Here is a 13,606-nt window from a genome sequence, read left to right as displayed (position 1 = left end):
CTGAAAACATTTGCAAGTGAGGGGGGGGGGGTCGGCTGAAGGGGGAGAAACAGTCAGTGCATCAGCTCTCTAGCAGGCAGCTGCTTTGGGTTTTCCCCGCAGAGGTTATCTAGGCATTGGGCTAGATTGGGGCTTTAACGCCAGAGTCCTGTGTAGGGGGTGGCAGAGGTGCAGCGATGCACTGTCCATGGTGCAGCACAAACCCCCACAATCTGATCCCACTCCCCCCCCCCTTTCTATTTCTGCCCTGGCTCTCTTTCCCCCCTTAGTTCTGCATCTCTGCCCCCCGCCCCTGGCTGTGCCCCTCCCCTGCCCGCCCCTGTTTTCCCTCCCCGGTGCAGCCAGGGCGCAGGTACCGATGCCATGCGAGGGCAGTGGCTGTCACGGAGCATGCTCCGAGCACCGGCGCACGCTCAGTAGGAGCCGGGGAGTCCGGTCCGCTGGGGAGCCGGTTCTGAGCCGGTTCTGGAGATGGCGCCAGAGGAGGATGGCGCGGCAGCGGGCACCGTGCTCCTGGCTGAGTGCAAGGCAGAGGCTAAGTTAATACTGTACCACTGGACCCACTCGTTCTGCTCCCAAAAGGTGAGTGCCTGGTTGCTTTCGGGGGTGCCAGGGATCAGCACCTGGACAGATCCCCCGGGGCCTTGCTGCCCCCTCTGGGGCGTGGCGGCAGCAGCAGCTCAATGGGCTTCTTGCCTTGCAGGTCCCAATCTGAGTGCTTAGGCGTGGGCAGAGGGATGTAGCGCTGTTGCCTAGATCTGGATAGGGAGGAGGAAGAGATGGTGAGGGGCAAGGCCACAAAGCTTTCTTTTTAGGCCCTGAAAGGCTTGCAAGGCTTTCCAGGGAACTGTGATCATTTCGAAATGCAGAATCCCTAAATCCAGCACAGGAGGCAGTGGAGAGGAGTGCTGTATGAGGAAGGATGACTAGGGGCTTTAAAACAATATAACACTCCTTGAATTGTTAAAATGTAACAGATAATTTTGAATGGCACTTCTGGATTCTGCAGATATAACAAGACGACATGAGCATATCCATCTATTTTGTGTTCTAATGCAGAAGACGTTTTGATACTTTTTAGGAAAGGGCTGTTTCTCACCTTTATTGCAAATGGTTCCATTGCCAAAGCAAATAATTATGGTATTGTAAAATATGGATTATTCTTGTAATGGAAAAGCTTTCACACCAAGTACATACACAAGAGAAGCACCAAAAAGAGAGCAGGTATTTCAAAATGTGGCCACCCTTTTTAAGTTTATTCAAAGGAAAGAGCTCTCCAGCCAGCAAATTTTTAGCCAGGCTTTTTGAATATTAACCTGATCTTAATAAGTAATGTCCAGTGTAGTATGTTAATATTTTATTGTAACTTTGCCTTAATAAAAAGTTCCAAAAAAGTATGCTTCAGTTCCACTTATGTATACAGAACATATTCGAGATTATATGGGAAAGGAATTTAGACATCACCAAAACTATAGCACCAGGTTTTAAGATATTTAAAAAAAAAATCATTTTGTGTTGTTAATTCACTTAAATTTTATCAACTGTTTCTAGGAATACCCGTCAGTCAAATAGCCATCAACTATTTTATGCTAATGATAAATGTGTTGAAAGAAGAGTTTTAGGCAATTACAATTATTCTTTGTTGTTGTTGTTATTTATTTATTTGTATTATAGTAGCACCTACGGACCTCAACTGAGATTAGGACTCAGTTGTATTAGGAACTGTACATAGTTTCTATCTAAAGAGAACACAATTTAAATAGACAAAGGATGTGAGAGAAGACAGAGAGGTGAAGAGATTTGCCAAGGTCACACAGCAGATCAGTGGCACAGCTGGGAATAGACCCCAATACTCCTGACTCCCACTGAAACACATTGCCCCTCTAATTGAACAGACTCAGTTTATCCATGGTAAATAGCTTAATCAAGTAATTCTTGCAATATTTTTCAGGTGCGCTTAGTAATTGCTGAAAAAGCATTGAAGTGTGAAGAACACGATGTAAGTTTACCCCTGAGTGAACACAATGAACCTTGGTTTATGCGTTTAAACTCATCTGGAGAAGTGCCTGTCCTTATCCATGGGGAAAATATTATTTGTGAGGCCACACAGATTATTGATTATCTTGAAGAGACATTCGTGGATGGTAATGAAATTTTTTTGAGTTTATGTGATTTTTAATATAGTACTTACGTATCTCTGTATAGAATTTTGTTCAGATCCGTAAAAGGTTTCCCATTCCCCAAGCAAACTGATTGCATTGAAAATACTTTAACATCTATTTGGCAAGATAACTGATATTCTGATCACTTATCCTGCTAGCCCACAGAGGTCAGGAATATGATAACACTTTGCTGTACTAATTGTGTAGCAAGGACTAATATAAAAGAATAGTTTCATGGGAGGTTGCAAAACATTTGTCATTTTTGGAAAGAACCTCTCACACAAAAATGGTGCAGTTTCCTGGATAATTCCAGAATAATCTTTTTTTTTTTTAAATTATGCCCCGTAAGGGAGAAAGAATAGTGACTCTGTATGTGTGTGTGTGTGTGTGTGTGCGTGCATGTGCACACACGCATAAATGGAATAAGGAGACAAAAGTGGGAAGAGTACATCTACGGTAATAAGAAAGGAATAGTGGCATACCTTGAAATTTCACAACACTTGTCATTACTAGGAAATAGGCAGGATCAATTTGTAAAGAAAACGATTTCTTTTGCCTGTGCACAGAAACTGTATTTCTTGGGGTGAGGAGAAGAAGCAACCTTTTGTATTGGTGCTCTCTAGTTAGGGCTCTGATACACTATGTCCCTAACTGGCAAATGTAGTTTCAAGGATAAAATGATTCTGCAATGGACTTTAGAGATTCCCATAGCAGTAAGAACATGTCACTGTGAGCAGTTCAACACCTGCTGAATTAATTGCTAGCTGCTTGCTTTTTGGTCAGATAATGATTGTCTGGAGGAAATAGAGAGCTGGGTAAAGCTGAGGGTGGCTAACAATCTATGGATACAGATATAAATGAACTGTTAATGCTGCTGTAAAATGGAACTCTTTAAAAACAAATTAAAAAAATTAAAGTATCATTTTATAATAGATTTTTTTAATCACTGCAATACTTTCTTTTGAATGGGCCATAGAGATGTCTATTGTACCTCAATACATAGTGACATTGCTTGAAATGTAAAAAAATGGATTCTGCTGAAACTGCTTAAATATAATATGCTATGGAGCAGATTCTCTGATCTGCTAAGGTCTTTTTAATCACATGGTTAAGTACATTGCTGAAGAGGGATGGGATTACGTGCTGAAAACTAAGCATGCACTTAAGTGCTTTGTTGAACTGGGCTCATATGGGGGGAGGGGGGAAATCACCCAATAGTGAGGATTTCACTTGATAACCATGTCATCTGTGCTACACAGGGACAACTGAAGTACCATTAAGAACACTACTTTTATCATATTTATCATTTGTCATAATATCATTACATATATTATATAGCTCTTCTGATTTATTTTTTAAAATCTCCTAAATAAATATATTTCAGAGAAGACACCAAGATTAATGCCAGAAGAAGGAAGCATGTATTACCCAAGGGTGCAACACTATAGAGAGCTCTTAGACTCCTTGCCTATGGATGCCTACACACATGGCTGCATTTTACACCCAGAATTAACAGTGGATTCCATGATTCCAGCTTATGCGACAACTAGAATTCGCAGTATGTAGTGAATATAAACCCAAAGATGTTGCCATTTAACAGATCTTTCTTACTTGGTTCTAAATATGTTTTATATTTAAAGATCCCTGAGACCTGAATAAGAATATAGTTTAAAAATTTGCTTACCACATAAACAACTCACACTCATACATTGTTGATAGCAAATATGTTTGATAAACGGATGCCCTACAGTTAGGCACTTAAATAACTGGGAGCAGCTGGGTGCTCAGCAGTTTTGAAAATCAGCTCACTTAATAAAGTAACATGATATGGATTTATTGCCCTAGTTTTAGGCACTCATTTTTGAAAATATTGGCCCTTTAAAATGAACAGTCAAATTTTCAAAAGTATGTAAGTTGCTTATGAGGACTTAGGCTTCTAAGTAATGTAGGCACTTCTGAAAATTTTATTCAGTAACTCAAAACCAGGGATTTAGGAAGCTTCAGTTCCATTCTCCCAATGTTGAGCATTCAGTCATAATGACAGGAAATACTGCTGGCTCTAATAGTTTTGTGGGCTGAAAGAGGAGTACATTCATCAAGGTCTTTGTTTTAGAATGAATATGTCCTTTGCTGTATTAGGCTGGTAACAACCCTCCCCCCCAAATTGCACTTTCTTTCTAGTCTGAATTTGTTCAGCTTCAACCGCCAGCCCATAAAATCTCTGAATCATAGCTACTATCTCTTGTGATCACAGCCCCGTTGGACATCAGTAGAGCTATGAGCATACTACTGAGGGCAGAATCTAGCCCTATACGTGTCATTTTAATTTTAAAAGATATTTTGCTTAAAATTTTGAAAGATTTGAAAATGTGGGAAAAGGAAATGTCCTTTTTGGAGTATCTGTGGAATTAATTCTGCTAACAACAGGAAAGGATAGCAGTGCTATTTGTGCTTATTATGCACAGACAGTAATGGCATTTGCAAAATTTTAATTTTTTTATCTTGCTGTTTTAGGTTATAAAACAATATACATATTTTCCTGTAGTCTGCACTAGTAGTGCCTGCACCAAACCATTGCAGTGAAGAAAATATATTCTTTGTAAATGTAGAAATGTACAATGGCAGCAGAACATCTATTAAAATAATGGACCTGACTCTCCTCTCTCTGACACTAGTGTAATGAAGAGTAGCCTTACAAAGAGTGGAGTTTCACCGATATAAAACTTGTGTGAGAGGAGAATCTGGCCCCATTTTTTGTAGGAGAAATACCTTTATATTCGCACCCAGGGGCAAAAAAGGATAAGCAGCCTGGGTTCATCTGACAAATTAAATTAATTTTAAAGATCAGTTTGTCCCAAAATCCTGGATCTGCACAACCCCACATTTTGGGAATCTTCAAAGCAGGATATGGGATGAAATCCTGGCCCCATTGAAGTCAATGGCAAAACTTTTATTGTCTTCAGTGAGGCCTGAATTTCATCCATCGATTTTTCCAATTAGACCAATTTCTGACTCCTAATATGTAGATTGTAAGGGTAGAGGGAACCATGGTGGTCATTTAGTCTGACTTCTGCATAACACAGGCCATAGGACTTCCTTGACTTAAATTCTGCTTCAAATCCAATACTGTGGTTGGACTAGAGCAGTGGTTCCCAAACTTGTTCCGCCGCTTGTGCAAGGAAAGCCCCTGGCGGGCCGGGCCGGTTTGTTTACCTGCCGCGTCTGCAGGTTCGGCCGATCGTGGCTCCCAGTGGCCGCGGTTCGCTGCTCCAGGCCAATGGGAGCTGCTGGAAGCGGCGGCCAATACGTCCACCACTTACTCATTAATTTTTGTGGATGAAAACATGAATATAGTGGGTGATTTTATATAATTCCTGTTTCTGTTTTATTAGGCCAGATAGGTAACACAGAATCTGAACTAAAGAAGCTTGCCAAAGAAAATCCAGACCTCCAAGATGCTTATATAGCAAAACAGAAGCGCCTTAAAGTGAGTAAATTAATGGTATCCCACTGCTAAACGAATTGAACGGTAATATTGGAATTCTCCCATAATGATGCTAAAATTCTATTTCACCTGTCATTACCAGTGTGCTCATTCAGGGAGACAGCCCTGCAAAACATTGAGCACTTTGTCTCCCATCCAGCAGAACACTTCAATACATGCTTAATTTAAAGCACCTTGATGTCCCACTGACTTCAAAGTTAAGCCTGTACGTGAGTGTTTTGCTGGACTGAAGTGAGAGCACTCACCCCCTTGCAGGATTAAGCACTCACAGGGTATCTCCATGTTGTAAAGAATTTTTTTCTGTTATTTGAGTTGTCACTAATATGCGAATTGCCAATAGCTTCCACTTGACTTTTAACTGTGATGGGAAAATGTGCACATTTTATGAATATGTACTGTAATCCCAAAATGAATCTTTCTCCGAAAACCCTAACCATAATATATATGTATGATTGTTTAAAACTATAACCTATGTGTATTTGCAGTCTAAGCTGCTGGACCATGATAATATAAAGTACCTGAAGAAAATACTTGATGAATTGGAAAAAGTTTTGGACCAGGTTGAGACTGAGTTACAAAGGAGAAATGAAGAAACACCAGGTAAGAGATTATTCCTGTTTAATTCTATTGACAGTTACGTTTGACACAACTGATTCATCCAGATAGCAACATTTGTTCTGTATGATATTTTTTGATGTATTAGTTTTAATTGATAGCTATCTAACTTCATTGAGCCTATCAAATATGGCTTTCAATACTAATTTAGTCTAATGCAATCTACTGTCAGTAGGAGCATATATGAACACTTTTAAGTGTGCTTTTGAGACCTTGATCACACACATTTTCAGCATGATGTGTAGAGAATTAGCCACAACATTCCATACCACTTTAAAAAAAAACATTTCTTAAATTGCTTGAGGTCCCAATTCAACATAACAAGTTCATGACTAACTTAAACATGTCAGTAGTCCTCATGTGCTTAAAGTTAGGCACATGCTTAAATACCATGCTGAATTTAAACCGTAGTGATGGAGATAGGTACGCAACTGACAGTCCTGGAGATTAAAACACTGCAGAGCAGTGCAGTGCAGTGCAATTTCCCTCATACTTTCCTGCCACTATGTCCTAACCTTAGCCGATCCTTTATAAAGGAAGCTCATTCTCTATAGTCATCCAGAGTCTGATCCAGCTCCCACAGAAATCAATGGGAGCCTCTCCTCTGACTTCACTGGGAGCTGGATCAAGCCCTCAATCCTTCACCCTTCTACTGAGACTACCAATCAGGATGCCAGTTGGTATTAACTGTGTTATGTAAGTGAACTCCTACTTACTGAGAACAGAACTCAGACAACTAACTCACTTCACATAGCAAGCCAGATGTCAGATGGTAACATCAATACAATCCCTATCAATACAGGCTGGATTAAAACCAGTGAATGATACAGTAGTGAATAAATCTTTTGGTCTAATTCTGTACTGCCACAATGCCAATGGAGTTACACCAGCAAAGAATTTCACCCCATTACCAAACCCTTGAGGATTCAGCTATACCATCTGGAATTTCTTCCAGATACTCTAGAGTTTCTTGCATTTGTAAACAATAATCAAGCCTAGAACTTTCTGGACTCCTTGTTGAAGAGTTACCCAAATTGGTTAAAAAACTGAATTTAGAAATCTTAATCTCATTCTAGTGCTGAGTGGATTTAACGAACATTTAAACATTTTTATGACTGTTTCTCATGGTTTTTCTTTCTTGAGATTCACTTCCAGTTTCCTCTTTTCCAAACTCCCCCCCCCAACACACATCATGAATAGCAGCTCTAGTGATCAGATGATAACATTTCAGTGAACAAATGAGATGTACCAACACTACTTCGTGAGGTACTTCGTTTTCTCATAGAGATCTTCCAAACAGTGCCCTGGCATGACATCACTTAGTTTGAGATTTGACAAGAGTATACCAGGGGAAGGGAGGCGGCGTTTGGCTGAATGTCAGACTTCTGACTAATCAGATGCTTTTCTGAACTTCATCTAAGCTATCCAAACCTCTTGAGTCTACAGATAGAGCAGAAAAATCTCATGATAACAGGCTTTCTTATGAGATGTCTAGTTCTTGCTTTGGTTAGGCCATAGATACCACACAAACAGGTTTTCTCAATTCTCACAGTTCTTTCATTTTCACGCTCTCTTCCTCACATCCTCGCTCCAGCTGGGATTGGAAGGGGTCATTCGAAAATTGAATTAGAAAGCTGGTTCTAAGTATTTTCCAGCCCAGCCAGAAGCAGGTAAAACCACAACACACATGGGAAAGTGTGTTCTCATGAGACTTTTATAGAGTCGTCTTTACTGAAGTAATTAGTTCATTTCCATTTCACAATGTATGTTACTTTCAGTAAGATAAGAATAAGCTCAAATGTTTGGGTGCCCATCTGAACCAAACCTCCAAACAGTTTGGGTTTCACTTCTCACTATTAGTCAGAATCCTAAACAAAAATAAAGATTAACATGCAGAATTATAAAGTCCATTTTCAATATACAGTAAAAGCTTTGTTATCTGGCATGTTGGGGGAATGGAGGGTGCCGGCTAGTCAAAAATTCCAGTTAACTAAGAATTATACTTACCAATGGGAGTTGTGGAGCCAGCACTCAGGGCAAGGCGGGGGCAGCACGCAGAGCTGCCTGGCTGCACTTCCGCCTAGGAGTAGCAGAGACATGTCGCCGCTTGCAGGGAGCCACCTGAGGTGAGCGCCACCCGGATCTGGACACCTGGCAACCCTATCAGAAATGCTGGTTTCTAGAGCTTTCCAGTTGGTAAAGTGCCAGATAACACAGCTTTTACTGTATTGTTTTTCTTTCTTTTTCTTCTTTTAATCCCTTTCATGTTTTCGATCTCCTTTTTTACATGTTTATTCTATCTCTCTGACTTTCCAGCTATAGATTCATAGATTTTAAGGCCAGAAGGGACCATTGGATCATCTAGTCAGACTTCCTGTGTAACACAAGCCTTAGAATTTCATGCAGTTACCCTGCATGGAGCCCAGCAACTTGTGTTTAAATAAAGCATACAGACATCCAGTTTTGATCTGAAGATTTCAAGAGACAGAGAATCACCACTTCCCTTGGTAGTTCCAATAGTTAATCATCCTCACTGTTTAAAAAAAAAGTGCCTTATTTCTAATTTGAATTTGTCTGTCTTTAACTTCTAGTCACTGGTTCTTGTTATTCCTTTTACTACTAGATTAAAGAGCCCTGTAGTACTGGGTATTTTCTCCCAGTGAATGTACTTATATACCACAATGAAGTCACCTCTCAATCTGTCCCTGACCTTCTATTCCTTCCTTTTACTACTCCAATCTCTCCCTCCCTCCCCTAGTCTTCTTCCTCACACAAGTCTTCTGCTCACATAGTTAGCTGCTTAGCTCTTCCCCTTTATTCTCCTTTTGTAAGGATTAACTTCCATATCTCTCTTCAGCTGCACAGAACTGATTCCCTCCCTGCACAGGTCTCTCTCCACAGCCTTCTAGATATAACCACAGATCTCCCTGGCTCAGAGATCATATATTTATTTTGATTTGAAAAATACAGCAGAGAGCATTGTATTTCCACTTGAGCGTTTCCACTTGAGATCTAAGCAGAACGTAACTTGCTGACTGGGCCATAGGAGGGCAATTAGGGGACTTATAGTTAAATTGGCAATCCGGAAAGAATTACAGTCTCATCTTAAAAGTTCTGGGTAGGCCATGGGTCAATGCATAGCTCCTCTAATGGCCAGATCAACAGGTTAATTTCCTTTTGCTTGGAAAATTTTCATCAGATGTAAGCAGCTCCTATTTGAGTTTTTTTAAATAGAATGACACAAACAAGATGACACTCTCAGGCCTTTACTAGGGGAATCTGTAGCCCTTGCTAGAGTTCAGAAAAGATGAAAGCTGAGCTCCCTTGCTTCTCTTCCCCTCTATTGAATTAATTTAGTCTTGAGAAAATTTAATTGGGAGCAAAAACTGGGTCTTAAAGCACAAAACTGAAGTGAGGATCTTACTGGGCAACTGGGAGGTGGACTTTGCAGTACTGTATAGACTATGGAAGGGGTTGGAGAAGGAAGTTAGCTGTTAAAATTAGATTTTTAACTTTCAAAGTACTACTGATGTTTATGAATCTGTTTATGTACTAGCAGTAAACATACACGTAATAGACCAGGCAACCTTACACATATCCTTGTACTTTGTTAGCTCCTAATTCTTTGTGTGTTTATTTCTGATTAGAAGATGGACAGCAGCCTTGGCTGTGTGGCGAATTCTTTAGTTTGGCAGATGTATCGCTTGCTGTTACATTACATCGCCTGAAGTTTCTGGGGTTTGCAAGAAGAAACTGGGGAAATGGAAAACGACCCAACTTGGAAGCCTATTATGAACGTGTCTTGAAGAGAAAAACATTTAACAAAGTTTTAGGACATGTCAACAACATATTAATCTCAGCAGTTCTGCCAACTGCGTTCCGGGTGGCCAAGAAAAGGGCACCAAGAGTTCTTGGCACAACCATGTTGGTTGGCTTGCTAGCAGGAATGGGTTATTTTGCTTTCACTTGTCTTCGAAAGAGATTTGTCAATATGATGTTATCAATTAGAACAAGACAACCTTATTTTTAGACTCTAATTTGCCTGATTGTGGGTGGGGGACACCTCTAATCCCCAGGAAAATCTCCAAGATAAACATATATGAAAGATTCATGGAGCAGAACATTGTCACAGAATAATAGTCTCCTACAATTGCATACATGTATTGGAAAAGCTGAAATACTTGTGGATAATAAACATTGAGGGGACAATAAAGAAAATAAAATAGGTTCTTTTCAAATGAGGAGCTGTAGATCCTGTGGCAATGCTTTGTTAGAAGAATCATTGTTTCTGTCTCTTTTACCAAATGACTGATGTAATTTTAGAACTTTTATTCAATAGGTATTCATGCAGCAATGCAACAGGTGCTCACTGTGGGTGAAATTCTTCAGTGTGCAGAAGACCAGCACAAGAACTAGGCTCCACTTGAGCCCTGAAAACAGGATTTAAGTGGGACTTAAGTGGCCCACAGGCCTTGTGTCTGACCTTTGCATGGGAGAGAATTTCACCGAGATCAACTGCCATAGGTTTTCATATAGAGGTTCAAATAGTAGCATGAGTTTCATTTATTTGCGAAGATACCTAAAGTGTGTGTGTGAAAATCAGCTAATTTGGGAAGACATAGGAGGAGATTTTTCAAAGGGAAAACTAGCAGGTAGGCTCTCAACTCCCATTGAGATTCAGGCACCTAACTTGGCCTGTGTGCACTCAAATAACCAATTTGCCTACATACCTTGGATATTTTTGCCTACAAATTAGGTGGGTATAATTGTACGTAAGTGATTGCATGTGTCTCTGTGTGAAAATATTGCCCATAAGTGCCACAGCCTATCGGAAAATATCGTATCCATTAAAAATAGCTTTTTATATGAGTAAGATTTTCTGACGATAGCTTCATTTTTGTTTATTTTTATTAGTGGAAAAGAGTCCTCCATCTGTCAAGTTTGATTGGCTAACATAAAGATACAAAGTGGGTAATTCTCCAGCATGGTCTACTTATTTACTGAGAGATTACAACTTGGTGAAAATGAGTGAAAATTGTTTGTTTGTACAGCCTGGGAATAGGAAATTTGTATTGCAATTTCTTTCATAAAGTTACAGTTCGGATTTGAAGAAACAGTGTAAATAACACAGATGCTTTAATGCAATCCACCAGTCAATGGCTACTGATGGATGTATTGTTCAACCTGAATCCAACTCATCATTCCAGTGGCAGTTGTGCACCTATCTGAGACCAGATTTTGTTCGTGTGTCAGTCAGTGGCCTGACAGGAAGCACAAACTACCAAAAGTCTGACGTAGCAAGATTTCTAGCTCATTTGTGAAGACCCAGAATGTTTCTAGCATTTTGGATTTATATCTGAACCAAAACACGTCTGAAGTTTTTGAAGTTTGTCTATCAGTAACTAGTAGACAAAATGTTACTGAAATGGGCCTGTAAAATCTGTAGTAATGGGCATGAATCAAACTCCTATATACCAATGCCCACAAACTTTAGTTGTTCGCTATCGTCTATCTCTAGTAATGTCTAATGGTCATTTGAAATGAGCAGATATGGATTTTACCTGGATAATTTTGGTGTCAAGCAGATGTTGAAAGGGATAATTTGTTTGTTGAACATTGCTGGTTATAATTTAACAGAGTGTTAAATATTTAACAAAAGATGGCCCAAATCTTACTGCTCCTTTTCATTAGTAAGAAATATTCATACATAGGAAACAGTGCTTTTTGTTTGTTTGTCTGTCTGTTGATGGTAAAAGACAGTTTCATATAATTACTTTTAATGACCCAATTGTTTTGGACATCTTGATAAATTGAATGTGCTCTGTTTACAAAAACTTAATATCTCTAGAGTAAATTTAATCCACTAACACCGCTAATGTTTTCAGAGTAGCAGCCGTGTTAGTCTGTATCCGCAAAAAGAACAGGAGTACTTGTATTTATTAGAGCAAGGCACTGCATTTAGCCGTATGGAGTGGAAATCCATCAACTTCAAAAGATGCTCTAATAAATTTGTTAGTCTCTAAGGTGCCACAAGTACTCCTGTTCTTTTTGCGTTAATGTTTTGTTAGCTTTAATTGACTCTTGCTTTGTTGTTTGTATATTGCAGCACATCTATATTTACTTTGTATCTGAAAATTCCACAAAATAATATGCCTCACTGTATGCTTCAGTAGCATATCATATTTCTGAGGAGTTTGAAAGTGTAACATTAAAATATCTGTTCAAGTCATTCTAAAATTAACATGATTTAAATATGGACTATGCAGAATGAATTTCACCTTCTTTTCCTGCTTTTTAAATCCATAAAGTTGTCTTCCTAGAGAAATGTTTTCTGTTAGCACAAGTGTCCAGCCCACACTACCAATTTATATGTATATCTATGATGTAGACTAGTGATTGGTCAGGCTATGTAGTTTCACTCCCTGTTATCCTTGATCTTTTGTGCACTTGAGATTACACACATTCATTGCCTGCCAACAGCAACATGTACTGCTGGGAAGACCTGAAATGACCACCAGATGTCAGTGCTCTGCTAGGGCTGCACTTTGGGAATCCAGTTGAATTGTCGTTGAAACTCTCACAAATTAAACATTTCTGCCCTCAGTCTGAGACAAAGGGAGTCTCCTCCTCAGGGTAGCTAGTGTGGTTAAAAATGGTGTGACACAATTTATTTGCCATGCGATTTCAAACTGTTCTCAAACCTGGAATATTTATTGAATGACATAGTTTCTATAGTAAATATGTAGGGGCCTATATAACTTGGGATTGTCTACCAGAGGGCAGAGTTAAAACAACACTTCACATTAACATGAACACCCCTGAGTAGCAGGGGAATATATCTACCTGAATGAACACTTTATGGATAACACTATTCAGGAAAGTTCAGGTTGCTAGTTAGAGCATATGTCTGTCACTAAAACTGTAATACTAAGTAGCTTTTGTTAGCCTTATAATTAACTACGTGATAGGCTACTCATTCTCACTGCTCTAGAGTGCTCTTCTTCATGGGTGAAATTCACTCCTGTGCAGAGGGCCAATAAAAGACCTATCACATCACTTAAGACCTCAACATAGGGCTGATGTGGGATTTAAGTGTGCATTGACCTTGTGAGGGCCCTATGCACGGGGTGAATTTCACCTTGTATTTGTAAAGTTGCTTGCCTTTTAGCCCCGTTTCTTTCCAGCAGTGCTTAGTACTGCTTCCTGTGACCATTTTGTAGGTTGGATGCTCTCCTCCTTTGGTTTTCATGTACTGTTTTCTCTCTATGTCACACAGCTAATGCACAGCAGTATGCTAATATTTTTTTCGTATCATATGCTTGTA

The 13,606-nt window shown here is 39.6% G+C and overlaps 1 protein-coding gene across 2 annotated transcripts; it reads left to right on the top strand.

Annotated features, from left to right (window-relative positions):
• The first annotated feature begins 471 nt into the window (after positions 1–471).
• On the top strand, positions 472–10,312 carry GDAP1 (ganglioside induced differentiation associated protein 1). Of its 2 annotated transcripts, XM_065399358.1 has the most exons (6): positions 472–582; positions 1,952–2,144; positions 3,547–3,720; positions 5,555–5,649; positions 6,153–6,267; positions 9,930–10,312. In XM_065399358.1, the coding sequence occupies exons 1-6, from the start codon at positions 472–474 to the stop codon at positions 10,310–10,312; spliced, it is 1,071 nt and encodes a 356-aa protein (XP_065255430.1). The 2 variants fall into 2 exon arrangements, with proteins under 2 accessions (XP_065255430.1, XP_065255431.1); XM_065399359.1 differs by lacking the exon at positions 3,547–3,720 and having other exon boundaries at positions 523–582.
• Positions 10,313–13,606: the final 3,294 nt, after the last annotated feature.

The sequence above is a fragment of the Emys orbicularis genome, chromosome 2, assembly GCF_028017835.1.
Source record: "Emys orbicularis isolate rEmyOrb1 chromosome 2, rEmyOrb1.hap1, whole genome shotgun sequence".
NCBI lineage: Eukaryota > Metazoa > Chordata > Testudines > Emydidae > Emys > Emys orbicularis.
The sequence above is the reverse complement of the archived record's forward strand: the minus strand, read 5'-3'. Positions and strand labels throughout refer to the sequence as shown.

Coding starts and splice junctions, on each gene's coding strand:
- GDAP1 (XM_065399358.1), top strand. CDS start 472: ATGGCGCCAGAGGAGGATGGCGCGGCAGCGGGCACCGTGCTCCTGGCT. Junction 3,721..5,554: donor TGCGACAACTAGAATTCGCA/GTATGTAGTGAA, acceptor CTGTTTTATTAG/GCCAGATAGGTAACACAGAA. Junction 6,268..9,929: donor GAGAAATGAAGAAACACCAG/GTAAGAGATTAT, acceptor ATTTCTGATTAG/AAGATGGACAGCAGCCTTGG.